The 24,485-nt window shown below is 42.3% G+C and overlaps 1 protein-coding gene across 1 annotated transcript in view; it reads right to left on the reverse strand.

The window, feature by feature from the left end:
• IQCA1 (IQ motif containing with AAA domain 1) overlaps positions 1 to 24,485 on the reverse strand; it is a 159,203-nt gene that overhangs the window by 106,684 nt on the left and 28,034 nt on the right. Inside the window, exon 6 of the mRNA XM_021678956.1 lies at positions 8,943 to 9,148. Coding sequence (XP_021534631.1) covers positions 8,943 to 9,148 — 206 coding nt within the window. The remainder of the gene's footprint in view (positions 1 to 8,942; positions 9,149 to 24,485) is intronic.

Consider the following 24,485-nt stretch of genomic DNA (forward strand, 5'->3'; position numbering starts at 1 on the left):
CCTGGTTTTTAGGTGGCTGATGCCCCATGAGGGCAGTGAGGCAGAGAGCCACATCTTTGGTGACTGGAGCCCACAGTCCCCCTCAAGGGCTGGCTGTGGGCAGGCAGCCTCCCCGGGCTTCAGGGTTCTCACAACCCTGAGGGGTTTGACGAGGACACTTCCAAGACCCCTTGATGATACTTTAAAATAAAGCTTATTGATGGATTTTGAAATGTGAGTCACAGTTTATGACAGGTCCCAAGCCAAGAGACATATCAACTGTAGCAAGCTATTTTCTAAAGACAAGTGTCTCCATGATAGCGCTGTCCAACCTGGTAGCCACTCATGACATGTGGCTATCTCAACTTAAATCCAAATGAATTAGAATAAAATAAAGTTAAAAATTCAGATCCTCCCTAGTTACCTTGCAGGTGCTCAATAGCCACACGGGGCTTGGGCTACGCCCCTGGACAGTGTAGACAGGCTAACAGGACAGCACGGGTCTAGGGTAAAGCATTGTTCTTACAGCAAACCTGTGTAGTTCTGTCCTTCATCCTGAATGCTACCATAGGATGAAAAGGAGAAGAGTGCTTATCTCAGAGTTATTGAGGATTGTGGTTAGCAGAATAAAGGCCCCCAAAGATACTGGGTCCCCATCCCTGGAGCCTGTAAATGTTATCTTATATGGAGATAAGGTCTTTGTAAATGTGGGTCAGTTAAGGATCTTGAGGCAGGGAGATTATCCTGGATTATCTGGGTGGGCCCTAAATGCAATCATAGGTGTCCTCTGGAGAGAGGAGCACAGGGAGATTAGGGACATGCCGAAGAGGAGGAGGCCATGTGGCCACACAGCAGAGACTGAAGGGATGCAGCCATCAGCCAAGGGACGCTGGCCGCCTCTGGAAGCTGCGGAGAAGTCTGCGAGAAGCAGACTCTCCTTAAGAGCTTCTGGGGGGGGTGGGGTAGGGTGGGGGGGTGCACAGCCTTGACGACACCTTTGATTTCACACTTCCAACTTCCAAAACTGGGAGAAAATAAATTTCTATTGGTTTAAGTCACCACGTTTGTGGTAATTTGTTATAGCAGCAATAGCAAATTAATGCACGGGTTAAATTAACGTGTAAAGGCACTTGGAATTCCTGGCACTGAATACAAACACTCAATAAGTCTTAGTCTCTGTTATTATTATTATTTTAGATTAATACGCACACAATACATCCAGTCAGCAAATGGTTCTAATTACAACGGAGGCCAGTGGTGAGCTAAGGTAATGAGCGCCCACATTTGAGCGGGGTTCCGGGGGTGTGAGGAGGGACTGAAGATTGGGTGGAGGGAGCTGGTGCTTCCTTGATGAACAACGGAAGCACCCACCAACTGAAATCATGTTTCCAAGATTGCAATATTTGACAAAAACAGCTATTCCGAATAGTTCAGCCTCTACAAAGGGCCCAATAAACACAACCGCCTCACTATCCAGAAGATTCTCGACACCTGGAGCCTAAGTGTGAAGCCAAGGGAAACACACCACGAGAGGGAGTGTCAAGGTGAACAGAGTGGAGAGCCTGGAGCCTCCCGGGAGGGAAGGAGCCGGAAGAGTAACTACGGGGACAGGGAGAGAGTATCAGCCACGTTTTTACCATGACTGCATGTTCAAGAAAATCCAAGAGAATCAACTAAAGACTACTAGAAATAACCTGAGAGTTCAGTTAGCTGATGGTGCAAATATATATATATAAAATATAAAATTTAAAAAATATATAAAATATACAACTCACAGCCTGGAGAACACAGTAATATTGTAATAACGTTGGGTGGGGACAGATGGGGACTACACTTGTGGTGAGCGCCACGTAATATATAGACTTACTGAGTCACTCTGTTGCAAACCTGAAACTAATATGACATTTTATGTCAACTATACCTCAATAATAAAAAAATACATATAAGTAAGTAAAATATACAACTAATAATAGAAAATGATATTTGGAGAAAATCTCATTTAAAGTAGGACAATACCTATAAAATTCATAACCTCAGTGAGAAACTTCTGGGGCCCAGGTGTTTCATCTGCACCATCTCATTAGCCACCCACAACAACCACAGGCGGAGGTGTGGGCCAGGTGGCCAGGGTGGGGCTCAGAGGCACCCAGGGCACGGAAAGTGGGCAATGGGTTCTTAATGGCTGTGTGATTTCTCTCCTTCTGTGTCTTTCTTCCTCTCTCTTTCTCGCTTTCTTAGAGGCCAGCTAGAAAAACCAAAGGCAAATGATAACTGAGAAGTCATTACTGTAATAATGTATCCAAAACAGCTTTAGTATCAGTAACATAGACGACTCCAATTTAGAAATCACTTAGAAGAAGTCACAGAGCGAAACATACAGGACAGGGAGGTTCACAGAAGAGATACTACTGACGAAACCCAAAAGAGTTTCACGCTCCCCACAACCTCCCCCCTCCCTCATTAATAAGACAGGTGCAAATGGAAAGATTACCAAGAACATTTTTCTTTTATCAATTTGACAAAAGATTAAAAAGATAGTAATCAATTCATTCACTAGTACACCCATGCCGTAGAATGCTAAGCAATCATTAAAAACATCTTCTGGAAGATATTTTAAGGCCATGGGAAAACCCAATGTTAACTTCTAAAAAATTAAAAAAAGATTCATAAAACTGAAATGAAATACACATGTGAGAGAAAAAAGACGGAAGGAAATTTACCGAGAACTTTTACAGTAGCAATCTTGGCATGCCGAGATCAGGAATGATTTTAATTTTCCTCTTTTTTTTTTTTTTTTTGCGAGAGAGAGAATGAGAGATAGAGAGCATGAGAGGGAGGAGGGTCAGAGGGAGAAGCAGACTCCCCGCCGAGCAGGGAGCCCGATGTGGGACTCGATCCCGGGACTCCAGGATCATGACCCGAGCCGAAGGCAGTCGCTTAACCAACTGAGTCACCCAGGCGCCCCAGCTCTCTAACACTCTTCCCTATCTTGTGCATTTTCTACAGGAGCATGTGCTACTTTTAACATTGGCAAAACAGGATTCCTTTAAAGTAATTTAAAAATTGACTTAAAAAACAAATCCGAGTATAATTTGGCAGCTATAAGTATTGATTAAATGAGCTCAGCATACCTATTTTAAATTGCGGAAGCATACATTAATTGTTACTTCTGGTAAATTTTCCAAGTTGTCATTGTGTGTCCTATTGGAATTTAGCCTGCGGACTGATCATGTTTCATGTTTCAAAAGACAATATTTGCTTTTTATTTGTCTTTGATTTAAAAAAGCAAGGAAAAGGATTTTTATCAAAGTCCATCAGATACGTGTAATCCAATTAAGAAAATAAATTTGCCCTTGACCTTACATTATTTAAAAAAAAGAGGAATCCTTCTGTTTTTGCGAATGATGCCCAGCACACCCGTGGGAGCTGCTTTTTTTTTTTTATTATGTTATGTTAATCACCATACAGTACATCATTAGTTTTTGATGTAGTGTTCCAAGATTCATTCTTTGCATATAACACCCAGTGCTCCATGCAGAACGTGGCCTCTTTAATACCCATCACCAGGCTAACCCATCCCCCCACCCCCCTTCCCTCTAAAACCCTCAGTTTGTTTTTCAGAGTCCGTCGTCTCTCATGGTTTGTCTCCCCCTCCGATTTCCCCCTCTTCATTCTTACCCTCCTGCTATCTTCTTCTTCTTCTTCTTTTTAACATATAATGTATTATTTGCTTCAGAGGTACAGGTCTGTGATTCAACAGTCTTACACAATTCACAGCGCTCACCATAGCACATACCCTCCCCAGTGTCTATCACCCAGTCACCCCATCCCTCCCACCCCCCACCACTCCAGCAACCCTCAGTTTGTTTCCAGACAATAAGAATTTCTCATATCAGTGAGGTCATATGATATATGTCTTTCTCTGTTTGACTTATTTCGCTCAGCATAACACCCTCCAGTTCCATCCACATCATTGCAAATGGCAAGATTTCATTCCTTTTGATGGCTGCATAATATTCCATTGTGTATATATACCACATCTTCTTTATCCATTCATCTGTGGATGGACATCTTGGCTCTTTCCACAGTTTGGCTATTGTGGACATTGCTGCTATAAACATTGGGGTGCACGTACCCCTTCGGATCCCTACTTTTGTATCTTTGGGGTAAATACCCAGTAGTGCAATTGTTGGATCGTATGGTAGCTCTATTTTCAACTTTTTGAGGAACCTCCATACTGTTTTCCAGAGTGGCTGCACCAGCTTGCATTCTCACCAACAGTGTAGGAGGGTTCCCCTTTCTCCACATCCCCCCAACATCTGTCGTTTCCTGACTTGTTAATTTTAGCCATTCTGACTGGTGTGAGGTGGTATCTCATTGAGGTTTTGATTTGGATTTCCATGGAAGCTGCTTTAACTCGGCCTCCAAATGGTCAGGCCAGTGACATCAGGATGAAGTGTTCTCAAGGGACTGGCTAGTGAGGGCTGGGTCTCCAGAGGAGCCCACAACCCTGGCACAACGGAAGGGGCCCTTCCTAGGATGACACCAGGGCTCGCCAAGTTCTCCTGTGAACCTTCCAGAAGAGAACTCACATTTACCACCAGCCTCATGTCTCCCAATTCTTTTATCAGAGGATGATTTCCAAGAGTATTATGCAGCCATTGCATTAACCTACTTTCTGAAAATTAGGGTTTTAAAATTTTAAATATTTATTTTGGATTATCCCAAATTGCTCTCTTTCTTTGCTTTCTAATATATTTTTCATGTCGCTTTTTATTGTAAAAATAATACTTGTTAAAAAACACATCCAATAGCACAGAATATAAAATAAAAAGTAACATTACCACACTAGACCCCAGACGTAGACATGCTAACAGTTTCCCGGGTTATCGTTCCAGAAATTTATATACAAACATATATTTAATATATGTATATATATATGTATATATATGTATATATAAATATACAAACATATATTTAATAAGATAAATATGTATATGAATATAGGTGCGTATGTAGGTATATTTTATAGATTTCAGCTTATTCTGGGTTATAACTGTACACAGTTGCTTTCAACTTGGTTTTATCACCTAGCTGTAAATTGGACTTTAAAATGTATAGCATCATTTCATTTATCGTAAACATATTTGTGGGAAACCTATTCTCTGCAGTCCTGAGAGAAGGGGAGAGAAGGTCCTGATAACTGAGGGTAGGGAACACAGGGCGTATCCTTCTCACTCTAAAAATGAATTTTATCATACATCTGTGTGATTTCATTGGAAGACTCCATTCTTTTGAAACTATGCCTTTCTACCTAAATGTCCACGATTGCACAAAATCACCCCAAGTATATTTCCTCTGGACACAATTGGGTAATTGGATAAGAGTGGAGTGCTGCGGGATCATGGCCTGCACGATCCACTGCTTAATCGTGGAATTCATACACCTCCATTCTCCATGCCAGGCTGGGCCGCCAGGCTTGTTGTGTGACTAGGGAAGGGGCACTCAGTGAGCAGGTGGCTACAGCACCGTAGAAACAGAAACTGGCCTGGCATACAGGTCTAAGTGCCCTGCATTTCTTAGCAACCCCATGGAGTAGGTGTGAGTCTTGTCCTCATAGCACGGGGTGGGGGGCAACTGACCCACAGGGAAGCCACATGACCTGCCCACGGCTACACAGCAATCTCCAGCCTGTGTTCTTAATCATTATGCGAACTTCCAGGGGCAGGAATGGTGGGCGTGGGGCCAGTCAGATCAAGCAGGAGACAGGGAGGAATTCTGGAGAGAGACTCCTTAGGGAGGGTTTCCTAAAGAGTCTCGACTTGAACAAGAAGTTAGGCAGAAGGTGGTGGGAGGAAGCGAGAGAAGGCGGGTGAGTGGGGACACAGCCTGAGTCCTTGAGCCTCACTCTCTAGGGGTCTTGATGAAGGAGGGGGTGAGTGCTGAGAGAATCTAGGAACATCTGGGTCATGCTTGTCTTCCTGCGTGTGCAGCTTGTTGGACGGGGATGGAGGGAGTCAGATGGTGGTGAGGAGGAGGGGACTTGGTGGATGAAGGAGGTCTGAAGGAGGCTGGTGGATGAAGGAGGTCTGAAGGAGGCTGCCCATGTCCATGCCCTGAAACTGTGCTCCTGGGGGATGTGGGGTTCCCAAGGGAACCGGCATCCCAGCGAAGGTGTGCTCAGAAACAAGAGACCAGGATTGCAGGTGCCCAGTGATTGGGGCATGTGATGGAAATCACAAGCTGCAGAAGGAAGCCTCCCAAGGACCAAATGGGCTGGCCACTCTGCGTTGGACCACATAACTCCACTGACCGCCTGCAGGACCCGGCCAGGGCACGGTCAACAGCGTGCACCCAGACCTTGTTCACGCTTGGTCCAACCCACAAGGATCGGTGTGAGGGTTTAATTTCCCTTTGTCATCAGATGTCATAAGGGGAAGAAGAGTGGTATAACATTCTTGATAGGCATTTGAATTGACTCCAAATATACTCAAAATAGACAGTTCATCTGAAAGAGACTATTTCAAAGCAGAAGACCCTGAGTTACCTGCAATGGGCAAAGCTAAGTTTTTCTTAGATTGTGAGCAGGAGAGCGGGCAGTCTGAGGACAAAACCCAAGACTGGGTTTTGATATTTGGATAACAGAAAAACATGCTATTTTTAAGAGCTAAAAACACTGATATCTTTGCTGATAAAATGCCATTACATTTTTAACAGCTTTATTGATGTATAATTGATATATATAGAGAGAGACACATAAAGTGTAGAGTTTGGTAAGTTCTGACTCTATACCCAGGAAACCACCACCAGAATAGGAGTGGAAGGAATGTGATGAAGAAGGGAGGATGTATGTGCACATATATGCCTCCCTCTCTGCTAATAGCTTTATTCACCTGTTTATGATCATTACTGGCACAGAATTAATACAATCTCTAACTTTTCACTTTAAATATCTTTTCACCGAAAGTGTCCTGTTTTGCTATAACATATCCTTGACAAATAAGATATCAGAAGAAAAGTTCACCAGTTTAATGAATTATGAATTTTTAAATATCATCAGTATTTTAAAATTGTATTTGTATAATAAAGGACAGAACTCCTCAATCAAAAGCAATTAATTGCTATATCAAACATTCATAGTTTGTTATAAAACTTAAGTGTTATTGAGGAAACAGTGTATTAGAATCCCATACAAAGTTACCACAAGAGGATTTATGATGGCTGAAATGTCTCTAAATCATTGTAAAAGTAACTGATACATATTTGATATCTATTGCTGCATTACATGTTACATCAGAACTTAGTGACAGAAACAACGAACGTTTATGTGGTCACTGTTTCTGTGGGGAGGGACCAGATGTGGCTGTGTTGGGGGCCCCTGCCTCAAGGTCTCCCAACAGGCTGCAAACCAAGCATCAGCCAGGGCTGCAGTCTCATCTGAAGGTTCCCCTGGGGGGACAATCCACGTCCAGTGGATTTGACCAGAAGTTAGTTCTTCCCAGGCTGCTGGAGCGAGGCCCTCAGTTCCTTCCCTCATGGGCCTTTCCCCTGGGCAGCTCACAACACGGCAGCTGACTTTTCTCTGAGCAGCGAGGCACAGAGCAAGAGAGACGGCGAGAGAGGCAGGCATGAAGGCAGTGACACCCATCACTTCTGCCACTGTTTTTCCTTCAGAAGGGAAGTTTTAGGTCTAGATCACACTCAAGGGGAGGACATTATGAGGAACAAAAGGTGAGGTCACTGGAGATCATCTCAGAGGTTGCTTGCCGTGGGTATGAATATCATTTAATGTCATTTGTTGAGACGAAGTTTGATTTTCTGTTGCTGAGAGTTAAAATCTCCGGTTCTGATGAGCTAACTTAAGTGGGTGTCTGAGCATCTCTGAACCCAATGGGATGTGGCACAGTGCCCATTAAAGGAAACAGAGGCTGAGTCTGGCCTCCACGGCTCCTGGGACTGATCTCTACAATCTGCCCTCCTTTTCTCCCCTTCTTGAAATAAAATAGATTTTAAAACTGCTCTAACTAGGTTTTCTACAAAGTGTTTGTTCCCCTGTGTGGAAACTTCTGTGGTCCACAAGTGTCTGTGCTACTCTGTGTGCTTCTCTAAAAACGAATACCTTTCGACAACGCTCTTTTGGGAGCAAGCTTTAAATCACTACATTTCACTCAGGAGCATTAAAGAAGACACTTCATGCAGGAAGCCCTGGGGCCTTGTCCCCAGAACTGCTACCCCCCCCATCACTTCAAGGAGGCCCAGGGCCTCCGAATCAGGTCACAGGGTAAGCAGCGGTCTCAGAGAATTCTGACAGAGCAGAGCTGTGATTGAGAATCTTGAGGCTCATGCACGTGGAGAGGCAGGCCAGACCCCAGCGGGGAGGGCAGCAGGACCTGCTTGTGCCTGGACCCCTTGGCTTCCAGATAGATCTGGCTCATGAAACCCACCCATGACATTCAATTCCATGTGAACACAGGAGCATTATATGGACCTTATTTATTTATTTATTTAAAAGTATATTTTCAATGTTATATACTTATTATTTTATTTTATTTTTTTAGAAAGAGAGAGAGCCTGCAAGTGGGGTTGGGAGGGGCAGACGGAGAGGAAGAGAGGGAATCTTAAGCAGGCTCCATGCCCAGGGCAAAGCCCGACATGGAGCTCGATCCCACAACCCCAAGATCATGACCTGAGCTGAAATCAAGAGTCAGATGCTAACTGACTGAGCCACCCAGGCGTCCCATTACATGGACCTTATTTTAAAAAAGCAAACACCAGCACAAAAAGCAATCTCATTTAAAAAAAGTTAGTTCCTGAATTCTTAGCCTTGACATTTCACTCTTCTAAAGCGAAGCCCAAATCCCCATGAATCTATATGGATGTACTTCTGTGCTTGAAAACATACAAGAGCCTCAACCCCTACAGAAGGGGCTGTCAGGATATATCTCGGTGCGGCTCACGTTTACCTGCATTCGATGAACCAATGCCGGATCTGATCTTGAAGGTTCTCCTTGATGTCTAGACCTTCTATTAATTTCAGGTCATCCTTGATTGTAACCAAGGCTTCTTTGTAGTTCTCCTCATGCTTTATCTGGACCTCATTCCTTAGGGAGCTCACCTTTTCAGCCTGGATTACTGTAGCACTGACTTCATTAAACAGAGGAGGTGGCTTCTGAAAACACAAGCAAAAAGGTTTGAGATCATAAACGTTATCGTACTGGTGAAGGGCATCAGACGCTAATGAAGTACGTCAATATCTTTGACGCCGTCTTATCAAGGCCTACAACAAATACATACAGAGAGAAAGAATCAGATCTGGCAGGAAAATCTGAAGAAATGATTCACCACTATGGAGAGGAAAGATGGGGAACACTTTATACCATTTCCCAGAATCTGGGGGGCGGGAGTTAGCTTGAAAAATGCATAGTCAAGAAACATTAAAAAAACAGAGTTCAAACTCCAGAAAGCGTTTCCGAATCTTCTTGGTTAATGGGAGAACAAAGAATACAGAGGGAGAAAGTACTTGAAGAAAGACTGATGAAAAGTTTGAGTGCTCTGATTTTAAGAAAAACTGCCCCGAAATCAACTCTGCAAACATCTGTTCTATTGTTAAAGGCCTCCCAAGTAGGAATTCTCAGCTGACTCCAGACATTCACCCTGATTTTACATATTTTTGTTAGAATGTTCTATTTCAAAATCTGCTGATTAGCAAGTCAACAGAAGTCTGGCTATTAAGCACCAATCAAATGCTCAGCACTGGTCTCTGTCATCTAACGTCTATGGGGGTTGTGGTAAGAGAAAATACAAAATCACTTTGAGGGGCACCTGGGGGGCTAAGTCAGTCTAGCATACGACTCCTGATTTCAAGGTCATGAGTTCAAGCCCCAAGTTGGGTGCAGAGTCTACTTAAAAAAAAGCCAAAGAACAACAAAACAAAATAAAACAACCCAAATCATTTTGAGACATAATTCCTGTTCTCTAGAATCTTTAAAGAAATGGAGTTGGCAAGAGAAGAGTAATGTACGACGTAGTAGCGAACAACGTCAGATAACCTAGACCTTACAACATGGGTTTGGATGGAGATTTTGAACTAAAAGGGACTTGGAGAAGGAAAACATGTACGGGGCGGAGGTGCCCGGAATCCCACCTCTGCAAGCTGAAGGACTGTCTCCCTCACAAAGGATCCGAGCTCTACGCATTTCAAAGTCAGCCTCGGCCATTCAGCAAATAAAGGGCATATTCACTGGTGTGCTGGAGCCAGCCCATAATAGCTCATGAGAGCCAACTGACACATTTTCTAGAATTTTGCAAGCGGTTGTTAAATATAGCCATTCTAAAATGCTAAACTGTAGAAACTTAGGGAGCAAATTATATTACAAAGTTCTCAATTCTCAAAACTCATCACTTCCTAATTATTTTGCTGGGTATTACTATATCATCTATGTTCTTGACATTATTGATGTCTGTTGTATCTCTATGGTGAAAATACTATATAATGGTATGCCAGAAGGCATATCTTCCCAACTGTGTTATTCTGCTTAGTAGCTTGACTGGGCGACAATGGGTATATTTACGTCATGGAAATTAGCAAATGCTATTTAAATTTAACCCTAAGTTGTTCTGATTTCTCTGTTTACTCTTCGTCTTTCTTGTGTTCAGTTTTCATTTTGCTGAAGCAAGCACATGAGAGTAATCTTCAGAATGCATACGTGCAACTGTGAACCTTCCAAGTACTTGCCCTTCCGAGGTGTTTCCTTGGGCCCCTCCCACCTGAATGGGAGTGTGGCAGCTTCCCTGGAGGAGACTTCTAGCATGCAGAGACCCCAGTGACCGGCTTGTTGGACACTGCTGTTCCTTGTGGATAAGCTGTTCTCCCTCCTGTTTTACACTCGGAGCTCTGAATGTTTATTGAAAAGCGTCTAGGTGTGGGCAGGTCCTCACTCACCATATTTTCCCTTTGGTGGGTCCATTCAATATACAAAATTATGTCTTCAACTCTGAAAATTTCCCTTCTGTTATTTCCTTTTCCCCCATTTCTCTCTCTGCAACAAATATTAGATAAAACGCCAGGCCACCAGATTAATCTTCCGCAACTCACTTTTCTCTTGTATGTTCCATCTCTCCTTGATCTATTTTTACTATGTTATAGGAGGTTCTTGAACTTTATCGTCCAGAACTCATTTGGTTTTCAGTTATGTCCATTTTTTGTTTGCATTTATTTAACATTTTAGGGGGGGTTATTGTTTTGCCTTTGGGGGCATGCTTTTTATTTCCCCAGAATTCTTTCTTATTTTATTTTTGTTCCCTTCTTGTTTTTAGTAGTCATCTTGTTTGGGGAAATTTTTTTAGATGCATATCCTCAAATACACTGATGAGTAATTTTTTCCAAGTTTTCTTTTTTTTTTTCCTCTCAAAATTCTGGAGAGCTTAAAAAAACAGATTCCCAGTTTCATCCTGGGGGTGAGGAAACAGGAAGAAACTAGTAGTTTTTGAAAATCTTCAGGTGATTCTGATAATTATCCAGGTTTAGGGTTTGGTAACCTGTAGCCCACAAGTCAAACTTGACCCACGTGCATGTTTTTGTAAGTAAAGTTATACTGGATCATGGCCAAGCCCATTCATTTACATACTGTCTATGGCTTTCACACTCCAAGGACAATGTGGAAAAGTTGTGGCAGAGACTGACAAGGAGAAGGGAGAGAGGGAGGAGGGGAGAGGAAAGGGGAGAGGGAGAGCAGGGAGGAGGAGGAGCTGTTTAATAGAAGACTCAAGAAGAAGATGCAGGTATCACTCTCAGCGTGAGTGCACGCTCACTCTACGGAAGTAATCCCTCAACCCTTATAGTAATCCGGCCAGGCTGGCGTTTGTAGAATATAAAGAAATGAACCAGAGAGGCTAATTAGCTTTCCCAAATTCACATAGCTGGCAAATGGCAGAGGCAGGAAACAACCCCTGGTTTATCTGATCTAAAGCCACGCTCTGGGGTTTGGGACAGAAGCCTGTGTGCGAGTCGAGGCTCAGCCACCCACTGCCTCTGTGATTTTGTAAAAGGATTGACACTGGTGTGGCTCAGTTTCCTCCTCTATGTGAGGCCCTGCTCCAGAGCCTGGCACTGAGTGACGCTTCCGTGCATTTACTGCGGTTGTTATGGTGACTGTCACCATAATGTCAGGTGCACCAAAGTCTGAGCCCGTGAACCCAGGAGTGCTAGGAGTTACCTACCGTACAAGGAAAATTTCAGGGATAAGAGAAAAACATCAAAGTTCATCTCAAAAGCTTTGAAATAAATACAGGACAAAATTCAAGTATAGGACATACATTTACAAAGGACATTAACAAAATTATACATTTCAATCAATTAACTGGAAAAAAGATATTCTTAAAGACTCAATTGATGCCATATATTAAAATAGATTCAAAATGGATGAAATAGGTAATTGTAACAAGTATGCATGTACACACACACACCCACACACCCAGCCACACACACAATCTCCAAGAGATTCCTATGACCCTCAACTAGAAACGACAATCGAGATGCCATTAGAATACAGCACCCACTTAACAACACAAAGTCCGTGAAAAAGATGAAAAAAATTACACATATAATACTTTGAGTTTAGTATAATGGAAATGTCCAACTTTTATGGTAGAAAAAATGCTAAAACCGCTTTAAAAGTGAAACTAGAATGAAGATTATAGGATCAGTTTAAAGAACAACGTTCACAACAAATGATCTAAATTCCCTCTCTATGCAGGCGCTCAAGGCATGACTATATTATGTATCTTGTGCCAAAACAAAGAGATAGAAATTTCCTTTATTTAATCATTTTAAAAAGTATCCAATTCTTATAGCTTTCAGGTGATATTTTTTATTCCTAGTGTTTACATTTTAAACGTATGAAGTGGGAGTTTATAATTTAGAGAACAAGTTTTATTTGATCTCTGCAATGACTATTTTAAAGTTCATTGTTTTCATGAAGATGTTAAAATGGCTCGTTATTACAAATGACCCAAATTTCTTTGTCTGTAATGAATGTGCAAAATTGTTTTGAAGTCTTGCATTAATGTTCTGATTCTCTACTCTATCAATGAATCATATGGTATTGCTTCACCCCCAATTACTTTGTTCTTACGGTAATACCCAGCAGATTTCTTTCACAGATGTACATGTATAAACTATATTGTAGCTGGTTTTTCCCCCTTTCATCCCTTAAAAATGAAGCAGTGAGTGGATGACTCTGATTTGCGTCTTGGCAATTGTCTACAGACACTACAGAGTGTTCCGCAAACTTCTTAGTGCTTCCATGATCTTTGAGTGGAGCAGAGAAATCTCTCAGCTCTCACTAGATTTTTGTAACAAGCCCAGTGGCCCGTGCTCTGTCCTCTGCGTTCTTCCTCCATGTTTCCTTACTGATGTTCACATCCATTTTGGAGGTAGAAATGAGGACGTGACTATCCCATTGAACAGATGAGGACAACTGAGGATCATGCCTAAGTGGCTCTCCCAAGTCATTCTACGTTAATGAAGAAGCTAGCAATAAGGTTTCCCGATTCCTTCTGTTCTGTGTTTCTCCTATTACACCATGCTGTGCCGTTAATATGTGTGTATTGATGCATGTTTCTTGATACAGACTTTCTCTGACAAAAATACATTTGGGGTCATTTGTAGCTTCTTTCTCTAGTTGCTTTTGAATGTAAAGGTTATAATATATTTAGGTCCTATGTTAATGAGCAGCTTCCCCTTTGGGCTAAAACATCTTTTCCTCGTTAGCAACTTTGGTCATATGGAATTCAAATTTGTTAACTCACCGCATAAACAGCAACTCATTTAAAAATAAATTACGAATATTAAAGGGAAATAGAGAACATGATAATACACTATATATTGAAATACATCAGCTGTAGAATAATGCATCTTAATGAAGGCTTCCCATGTGAATAAACCATTATATTTACAAGCTTTCCACAGTTAATGACCCAGAACGGGATAGCGAAACCTACGTTTATAGCAAGGTCCTCTGTCAGCAAAAATATACATATTAATAATTGATGTTGCTGTAAAAATAGGACATCTGATGATGCTTCCCGGGTTTGTGGGGAAATAGGACTCCACGGTCCATTAACTTAAAATGCTTATCTAATGTTTGATGGGCTTTGTCTTTAAAAATCCTTGTTCAAATTAGTCAGATAAAATGGACATTTGTCCACATGAAAATCTGTTCAATTTATCAGTCACAAATACACTTGCTGATGAGTGATTTAATGCTGGCAGCGTTCTCTAGAAGCTCATTGTCTTGAGGGGGTTTTGCTTCCTCGTGGTGCTTTGTTGTCACCGAAGGCAAAGTTGGAGCAGGGAGGGTAAGGGAAAGCATCTATTCCAAGCAAATGGCCGTCCTGTGAAGTCTCTGGCTGTCGTCAATGCAGAGATTAATTAGCCCCAGCGCCTCCCGAACACAGCGTGCACTGGTGTTCATTAGGAAGCATTTAGAGGCAGGCTCAGTCGGCTCCCCACTCCCCAAGAAGCCACAAGCTTCTTGCTCTAATTTTGCACACGGAATGAATGTTTCATGCTGCGGAGAGGGGGCTGCTCTTCAGCTGATCCATTTCAGGATGGTGGGTGTGGTGTTCCTTAGTTTATGAAAATAAGCCATTTTGTTCCATCATTTCATTTAGAGTAACACATCTGTATTTATATGTCTGCGTTTACACAAATATACCTACTTATAAAGATGAACCCGGCAGAAGAAGTGGGAAAAACTGTCTGCAGAGCCACAGGCAATGGTTTGCTTGGGCCCTCTGGTTATGGTAGGTCCTTATTTTAGGATGCCACCATTTTAGTGGGTGCAAAACTATTAAATAATAAAAATTTTTTTAGCCCGCAAGCCTAACTTCTGAAAATTGTTTAGTAATTTTAAGATTTGCTAAATTAGGAGCGGGGCCAAGAAGGGTCAAGTTGAGTTTACAATTGATTAGTGATAGAAGCTTCATCAGCTACTTTTGTGTTTTACTCTCTTGGAATATTTTTTTAAAATAAACACTTGGATGATGGTACTTCTAGGTCATAAGGCACGATTTTAAGGGATTCACAAATTTTAACTAATTTCTTCCTCCTAATACCCTATGGGTAGGTGGCCCTACTATCTTCATTTTATGGGGGAGGAAGCGGAAGTACCAGAGGGTCAAGGCACTCGCCTGGTGTTGCACAGCCATATGCCCGGGCGGACTGGGGCTTCGGCCCGTGGGGTCTATTTCTGGCATCTCTGCTCTGACCCTCTGTGGCTGGCTGGGTCTCTCCACTGGTAAGTTTCTTCTGGCTTAACCCATTTTGTCTGAAAGTGGTTTTTTTTTTTTTAAGATTTTATTTATTTATTTGACAACAGAGAGAGAGAGAGCACACAAGCAGGGGGGAGCAGCAGAAGGAGAGGGAGAAGCAGGCTCTCCGCTGATGTGGGGCTCAATCCCAGGACCCTGAGGATGTGGGGCTCAATCCCAGGACCTGAGCCAAAGGCAGACGCTCAATGACTGAGCCACCCAGGCGCCCCTGAAAATGGTGTGTTTTTTTACGCGTACTATAGATCATACGTTTTAGAAACCGTGCATTTGTAATTTTGATAGATATTGCTGATCTGCCCTGCAAAGATGTTACAGGATTTACTTACTCTCCTCCCAACAGTATAGGACAGAGCCTGTCTTTCCATCCCTTGCCAACATGGTGACATTGACCTTTTTGGTCTTAGCTAACTTAAATACGTAAAAAAAAACCCTGGCAATTAGCAAGGATTTTTGAATCATGAACGATGTGAACATCTAAACCCATGATATCAAACCATTTGAAGAAAAGTAACAGCTAACGCCCACCTTGTGCTCACTGTGTGCAATGTGTCAGATGCTACTTTAAATGCTTTACAGACAGCAATTTCTTTAGGAATTAACACAAATCTATGCGAGAGGTGCTACGACCATTTCCATTTCGCCTATGTGGAAAACGCGGCACCCAGAAGTCAAGTCACCACCCAAATTCCCCCAGCTAGGAAACGATAGAACCAGGATCTGAACGCGGACAGGCTGGCTCCAGTGATCATGGCCTTAACCACTCTACCTGCTACATTAACCGACTGTGTAATGGGCCCTAATCTAAGACAGATAAGGACGAACGTCCTGCCCTAGGATGTAGGTAAAGAAATCCTGGGATCAGGCGACAAAGGGAGGGTAAGGAAGATAATTCTTTTCATCATGTAATTTCTGATGATCTGGGGACTCGGGACGAGAGTAAAGCAGAATCACAAGAGTAACAACTTAACATCAAACTGAAAGTTCCCAAGTAACTAGACTGTAAAATCCCATTTAATAGAAAACAGTGTCCTCCCTCAAGCTCGGATCTCCCTGCTCAGCCTAAGAGCCTTTCATGCACCCATGTACCAAAGTCACTGCCTTTCCTGGTTTGTGAACTTTTTTCTGGTGCAACACACATACTGTGGGTGGTGGGTGGGCAGCACCTCCTGCCTTCGGGATCTTCAGAACTCCCCCCCACCCGCAGCTATCTGAGGTGACTTTGGATTAGACTCCGACCACGTGAGCTGCTCCAGCTCCCCTGCTTTTGGAGATCCTACTTTTAACAGACTAATTTCAAGTTCATAAATCTGAGCAGCAAATAACGAAGGCCAAGAGATTTCCATATTTGGAAATTGGTGGCATGTGTATTTTATGCAACAACTTATTTTGGAATATATTGTGTTTCGTTACACAGAAAAGTTACCACACTTCTTCACGATTCAGTTATTGTGACAGTGTACTGAAATTTTCCAAGAGGATCGATGTTGGCCATGATTCCTTGAAGGCATATCCTACCCTAAGCTCCAGGATAGGCCCTTTACCTGTAATCTCTCTTGAAGCTCTTCTAATAGCTCTGAGAAATAGGTAGCATCATCCTGCTCTTGCAGAAGAAGAAACTGAGGCTCAGAGGGGGGGTAAGTATGTTGCTCTAAGGACCTCCACTGACCCCCTCCATGGTAGAGCTGGGTGCACATTCCCAGCTGGCCACCCCACATGCCTGGTTCTTCATCAACATGGCAGAGCAAACCCTTCAAAGTTGGTCCCTGAAGACATGCCCTCATTTCTAAGATGCTGCCTCCCCCAGAGACACTTAGGGAACAACTCTTTTGCCTTTAGAAAGTAAAATAAAACTGAAACAAAGCAAAGCAGAACCCCACATGTAATGGCAAATCCGTGTTTTTGAGAATAAATTTATTTCTAGAAACAAACCTCATTTGAAGCCAACTATAATGAATAATACACACGACCACGCTGGATGACATGGGTTTTGGTTGGAACTAAAGTGTGACCATAAGGAGCACTTCATTTTGACTCTTCACTCATTTTGGCTTTGACAGCAGTTGCCAAAGAAGAGCCCATGACTAGGGAGGACACCGGAAGAACCACCTTCCTGAGGGGAGCCTTTGAGGGACCTGCCTTTTGGGAGCTCACTGGGTGCCCAAGCTCCAAAATAAGAAAGACCAAATTGACCAGCAAATGATGATAATATAGTTTGCTTGATGTTAGAATCTGAAGGTGAGCAGGGTTTTAGGGTGCTTTGAGGACTTTGTTGACTCATTTCAAAGTGATGGTTCTTCCTCTTTAATAAAGTGTCCCCCAGTGTTCTTTATTATAATGAAAACATTGCTAGCTCCAGGGTAACATAAAATATATGATGGGCATGACCGTAGGACAAATTATTTCAAAGAGATCCACAGAAGGAAATGTATTACATTCATTAAGTTTCCTTCCACTCGATCCACTCCATTGGCTCTGCCAATTAAAATAACTGCACATGAATTTTTAGAGTGCTATTTATTCCCCTTTGTAGATTTTAGAATATAAATATTTAAAATGGCAATATCAAAAAAATAATTTGTATGACAATGGTAAAGGAAACATTTGGTCAGGGATGGGAGGCATAATGATGTCTCTTGTTCTTATTCTGGTTTCAGTTATGAAATACCTGGAAACACGCCAAGCTTCCCCAAACATACAAATACTGTTTTGATCAGATAAGTCAATGGTTTAGTCATTGGCATGATGTAATGAAATGAAATAATGGAAAAGTAAAATTTTAAAATGAGTGGACAATATCTTCATTAGTGACGTAGTGGGAAGTAGATTCAATTGAAAACATTTCTTGGATTTGGGTAATGGATTTTTATGGTTATCAGCCAGAGAACAGAAGATACCATTCTTTTAAGAACTGAATCCATGTATTTCTCAATGGTGTAAAATTTCAATAGAACACACACTAGCAGGACGAGACGTACTTGAAAAAAAAAAGGCAAACCGAAGAAAGTTACGTTTAACACAAAACAGATAAGTTGGTCTCTTTATAGTATCCAAACTCTGTACTGCTGAAAAATTAATACAGACTTCTTTGATTTGAGCTGAGTAGATAGAAACTCCAAAGTAAAACAGAAAAATTACAGTAATAAACATGTAATTCTATCTTTGTGTGCTATCAGTGTAAATAATTAAGACTTCAGGATGAAAAAGAGCGCTGGGCCATTCCCAGGTTTCTGGAATGCTACACGTAGTAGATGTTCAGTAAATGTATGCTGAATTAAATGAAAAGGAATTAAACTATTAACGTAAAATTTCGTGTCAAACTTAGATGATCTTAGATTGAATCTTTTGACTGCTAGTTTAGTCTTGAAACTACAAAGTGGAGTAAACCATTGTGTTTATCATGACATCTTGCATCTATGTGCCTCTGATGGGTGGGACAGAGAAACAAATTTGTGTCATTGTCTATCTCCCCATCCGAAGGCACTAAATGGTGTGGAGATTTCAGGAGAAAAAAACTGATATGATTCTACAGCCATTTGCTTTCATTTTAAATGTGTACTTTCTTCCAGTTATTGCAGTAAAATTTAAGCATATTGGAAAATACACATACAGACAGAAAAAAATCTTCTGAAGTCCCCACATTAAAAAAAAGAGTGCTATTTGAATGTGGTATCTTTTCTTTCTTTAGCATGTGCATAGATGTGTGAATATATTTAGTTGAAATCATATTCTATGTATAATGCTACACCTTGAATTTTCACTTCGAGCATTCTCATGTCATCAAAAATTAGTCATGAACATGCTTTTCCATGGTGATACACTACGGCATTAATGTAGGTCCACCAGGACTTATGGAACTACGTCCCTACTCTGATGGGTTTTATCCCCAATTTTTCATTATTAAAAAGAACACTGTAGGAAACTCCCATGCACATAAATCTCTATTTCTGATGATTTCCTTAAGACAGAAATAGAGCGTGGGGGCAAAGAGATTTAAATATGTTAACGAACTTGGGACACCTTGTTCACGGTCTTTTAGAAAGGCCGAGTTGATGTAACTCATGTAGGAGAAACAGCATCTCCTCTCACTCTTGTCAATAATCACAACTTGAAAAAACTTTTTTTGTTTGCTTATAAGATAGAAAGAACTTACCCTATTCTCACCAATTCTAAGATGCATAGTTTTCTTAGTTTAATGTATCTGAAAATAGGGATGGATGTGTCTTACAATCAAGGTTGTGTTTTGGCTTATTTGACAGCATCTTCTTGTAAAAATCACGATGCATCTTATAATCGATGACATCAGGATTCAAGGAAACACAGTATCTCCTTTAATTTTTAATTTGTATTTTTTGACCACTAGCGAATATTCATGATTCTTATAGAACCACTTCAGTATACATTTCAATGTCCTGGTGAATTAAAAAATATATATATAAGCGTGGTAAAAAAGCCATAACAAAATTTATCACCTTGGTCATTTTTGAAGATATAGTTCTGTAGTGTTAAGGATATTCACATTGTTGTGAAACAGATCTATAGAACTTTTTAATTTTGTAAAACCGAAACTCCATGCCCACTGGGCAACATCTGCCCTCTCCCCCTCCCTCAGGCCCTGGCAGCCACTGTTCTATTCTGTTTCTCTGACTTTGACGACTCTGGGTGCCTCAGATAAGTGCAATCACACGGTAGTTATCTTTTTGTGACTGCTTATTTTACTTAACATAATGTCCTCAGGTTTGCCCATGCTAAAGCATGCGACAGGATTTCTTTCTTCTTTTTTTTAAAGATTTTACTTATTTGGCAGAGAGAGAGAGAGAGCAGAAGCAGGAGGAGGAGCAGAGGGAGAGGGAGAAGCAGACTCCCCGTTGAGCAGGGAGCCCGATGTGGGGCTCGATCTCAAGACCCCAGAATCATGACCTGAGCCGAAGGTAGACTCTTTTTTTTTTTTTTAAAGATTTTATTTATTTATTTGACAGAGAGAGAGATAGTGAGAGCAGGAACACAAGCAGGGGGAGTGGGAGAGCGAGAAGCAGGCTTCCTGCCAAGCAGGGAGCCCGATGTGGGACTCGATCCCAGGACCCTGGGATCATGACCTGAGCCGAAGGCAGACGCTTAACGACTGAACCACCCAGGCGCCCCGAAGGTAGACTCTTAACTGATGGAGCCACCCAGGTGCCCCAGGATTTCCTTCTTTTTATGACTAGATAGTATGCCACCCAGCAAATGTGTTAAATCATAAAAATCTCCGGGGCACCTGATGGCTCAGTTGGTTAAGTGTCTGACTCTTAATTTCAGCTCAGGTCTTGATCTCAGGGTCATGAGTTCCAGCCCTGCCTTAGGCTCTGCACTGGGCTTGGAGCCTACTTAATATATAGATATATTTATAATCTGCGATAGTGGAAGAGACCACTTGCCCACGTGGCTCTCACAGCGTGCCCCAACAACAGCACAGTACAGGACGGGCTGCAGTCCGTAAGGGTCTCAATCCCAAAAATAAATGTTGACTTATCTTTTATCAAAGATCAAAGGGAAATCAAGAATGTAGGTGATCAAGATCAAGGTGTTTCTTAAACCATATAGGCATACTCAGGTATGATTTACCATATTTTTGTGACCAATAAAGGTGGGCCGTCACAACTGAGACTTTATAAACACATGCAGCGGTCCCATGCCCCTTCACCAGGAGACTATGCTCTTCCAAGTGTCTGGAACATGGAGCTGAATTCCTTTCTCAAGCAAAATAATTCACATTTTAAATTCTGTGCTGACAACAGAGGTAGTGCCCGGAGGTCACAGCTGTGGGCGGAGTGGTCCAGGATGCGGGGCCGAAGGGAGATACAAGACATTCCAAGACCAGGTGTATTTGCCACACCATTTGTTATTCAGAATGTGCCATCATCAAATTGATGAAAGTGACACAGCAATATCCTGAATGTGGGACTGAATTACATTTTTTCTATATTTAACAATATCACCGATAAGATCCTTTAATGTTTTTAAATCCTAAAATCTCAGAAAAGAACATCTAATATTTTTATACAAGAAGACCTGATGGGAAACCACAGTTTCAAGGGACATGTTTATGACTGATCACAGAACGACGGAGCTGACTGCCTCCGTGCTCTTGGATCAACCACACACTGGAGACCACTTGATTTCTCTAAAAGTGAGAAGATGAAGTGTAGTATTAGCAAATATAACTTACATAAAGAAAGAAAAGAGTAATATAATGAAACCTACATCCTTACACTGGTTAAAAAAGTATAAATTACATTACTTTTTTTCACTTCTTACAGTATTCTCTGAGCGTATTAACTGTTATAAATAGAAAGAAAGGAAAAATCTTAAACCCTGATTTTTGTCCTATTGAGATACACATTTGATAAGAAGTACACAGAATTGGGAAAAGGTATTTTGAATTGATATTATTTAATTTTAAAGTTTCTTTTTGTATTAGTTTCAGGGGGAGAATTTAGGGATTCATCAGTTGCATGTAACACCCAGTGCTCATTCCATCAAGTGCCCTCCTTAATGCCCATCACACAGTGACCCCACCTTCCCACCCACCTCCCCTCCAGCAACTCTCAGCTTGTTTCCTAGAGCTCAGCGTCTCTTACATGAAGTTTCAGTTAAAAAAGCTACAAATTGTTTAAACCATGATTCCTATCTTTTTCCCCTCTGATAAAATTTTGAACATGTATTTTATTTAATTTTTTAGACATAAAATACACGTTGATTATAGGAAAATGCAAGAATAAGTAAAAGTATAAAAATAGGATCACATGTTCATACTTTACATTTTGCACCATACAGAGAAACTCTAAACATCACTTCTGAAGATATACAATGGGGTGTTTTAACTGTATGAACTGTTTCTGGGCATCAATCTACAATTATAAAACTACCCTGATATGAATATTTATATATTGTAAATTTTGTTCACTTCCTTCTTTTTTTTCAGCAAAGAAGTTGCAAAGGGTTGGGATTTCTGAGCAAACAGGCATAAGGGGTTTAACGTGTGTGATGAGACGAACTCTCCTCAGGCAGGTGGGCGCTCACTTAAACTCCCGCGAGTGGTCCCCGCGCTACCCTGGTCCCTGGGTCCTTGCCCAGACCTGGCATCCCCATTCCTGGTTCTCTTTTCTTTTATCAGCATAGATTTGTAAAGATGGTGTCGGCCTCTGTTTTGGAAGTGTGCTATCGTGCTGGCTCTTCCTTCCCCATCCCTCTGCCTCACCCCTGCCTCGTCACCCCTGCCTCCCGGCGGAGCTCCCCCGGCCTCTCTGCCCCTCCTTCCCTTCCTCCCAGTAAATGACCTGCGTGTCCAACTCCATCCTGGCCCCTACCTCTCACAGGACCCAAACGAACCCCGGTGCTCGGGAAACATTTCCAGCAATCGCTGCAGTGATTGGTTTATTGAGGTATTTTACCTCTTAGGTCTGCTTTGATATTCAGACTTCCCTAGATAATCTTCTCTGTTCAGTATTTTCTAATTTGTGACCTTAGTCACTCATGATACTAATAGTTTTTTTTTTTTTTTAACGTATTGGTGTCTGTGGTTATATACAGCATATATGTGTTTTCTTTTCTTGTTTTAGCCTCATCAGAGTTTGGTTCCTGATCAGCATTTTCAAAGACTCGGTCACTGTGTCTATCAACGTTATTGTGCGATGTTTTTATCCTGGCATTAAACATGGAGCCCTGAATGATGTAGATCATTCCAACGCACCAGTCAATGTGGTAACAGGCTTGCTTTTCCTTTAAATTGTAATGTCTTTTTAGAGAAAGTGAGCCAGTCAGGAAGCAAGCCTCCCCAGAATGGTCACCATCGGTGGTGGTAATTGGCTCTGAGAAGAGTTGGCATAGGGGGCTCGAGAGCTGCCTTCAAATCCTTGAAGGCTCATCAGGCGATGGGGAAGCAGACACATTCTGAGTTGCCACGGGGGACAGAACCACAGCCAGGCTGCGGGACCTATAGGTGGGCAGGCTTCAGGTAAATGAAAGGAAGAAGCTTCTAAAATGGAACAGAATGGGCAGCCCTGGGAAGCAGGGGCTCTACATTCAGGAGGCGCTCAGGCAGAGGACAAGCAAGACCTCCTCAGAGGCCTTTGGCTTGATGCTGCAGACAATGCAGAAAACTCCTTGAACAGATGGAGACTCTAAGATGGTTCCCAAAGATCCCCACCTCCTGGTGTGCACCATGCTTGCTTCTAACCGATCTGAACAGGGCAAGGGTGACACACTCCGCTTCAGTGGTCATTGCATGAGGTTGTAGGCATCCCCCCTCTCCCTTGCCAGCTCTGATGAAGCAAGTGGCCACATGGAAAGGCCCACCCGATGCGGAGCTGGGGGCCGCCTCCAGCAAACAACTGGCAAAATAAAACAGGCTTTCGGTCTGCAGCCCACGAGGAACTAAGTCCTGCCAACAAGCACACGAGCCTGGAAGTGGATTTTACCCCCGCTGGGCTTCCGATGACACCCGGCCCTCGGCCTTGCGAGATCCCGAGAGCAGACGACTCAGCTAAGCCCAGACCGCTGACCCACAGGAACACGTGATGAGTGTGTGTGCAAGCTGCTAAATTGTGGTAATGTTGTCACATGGCAACGGACAACTAATACGTACCCTTTCAACTCTGATTCAGTGCTCACTGTGGAGATCACCCAAAAACAGCCAGCTATCTTGGGGCAAACCCATTCTCTTGACCACAAATGCTACCAGAGGGCAGAGCAGACATCACGAGGGAACGGTATACTGTGAGCAACTCATAGCTTGTTTCCACTTCTGGGGCGGTCCACGTACTCTAACAGAGATGTGTAAATGGACACGTGCCCGCTCTGTGTGGCCCTCACCCCGGGGCACACTTCTGTACAGGACAGGCAATTCCATTCTCTTAGGTCACTGGTCATTTATTTTTCTCTCCTCTCTTTGCACAAAAACTCTCTAAGGGAGACACGAGTCTTAAGAAACCCACATGCAAGGGGGGCGGAGCAAGATGGCGGAGGAGTAGGAGACCTGGATTTCGTCTCCTCTCAGGAATTCAGCTGGATAGGGATCAAACCATTCTGAACACCTACAAACTCAACAGGAGGTCGAAGAAAAGAAGAGCAACAACTCTCTCATCAGAAAAGCGACCACTTTCTGGAAGGTAGGACGTGCGGAGAAGTGAATCCGA

The sequence above is a fragment of the Neomonachus schauinslandi genome, chromosome 3, assembly GCF_002201575.2.
Source record: "Neomonachus schauinslandi chromosome 3, ASM220157v2, whole genome shotgun sequence".
Lineage (NCBI taxonomy): Eukaryota > Metazoa > Chordata > Mammalia > Carnivora > Phocidae > Neomonachus > Neomonachus schauinslandi.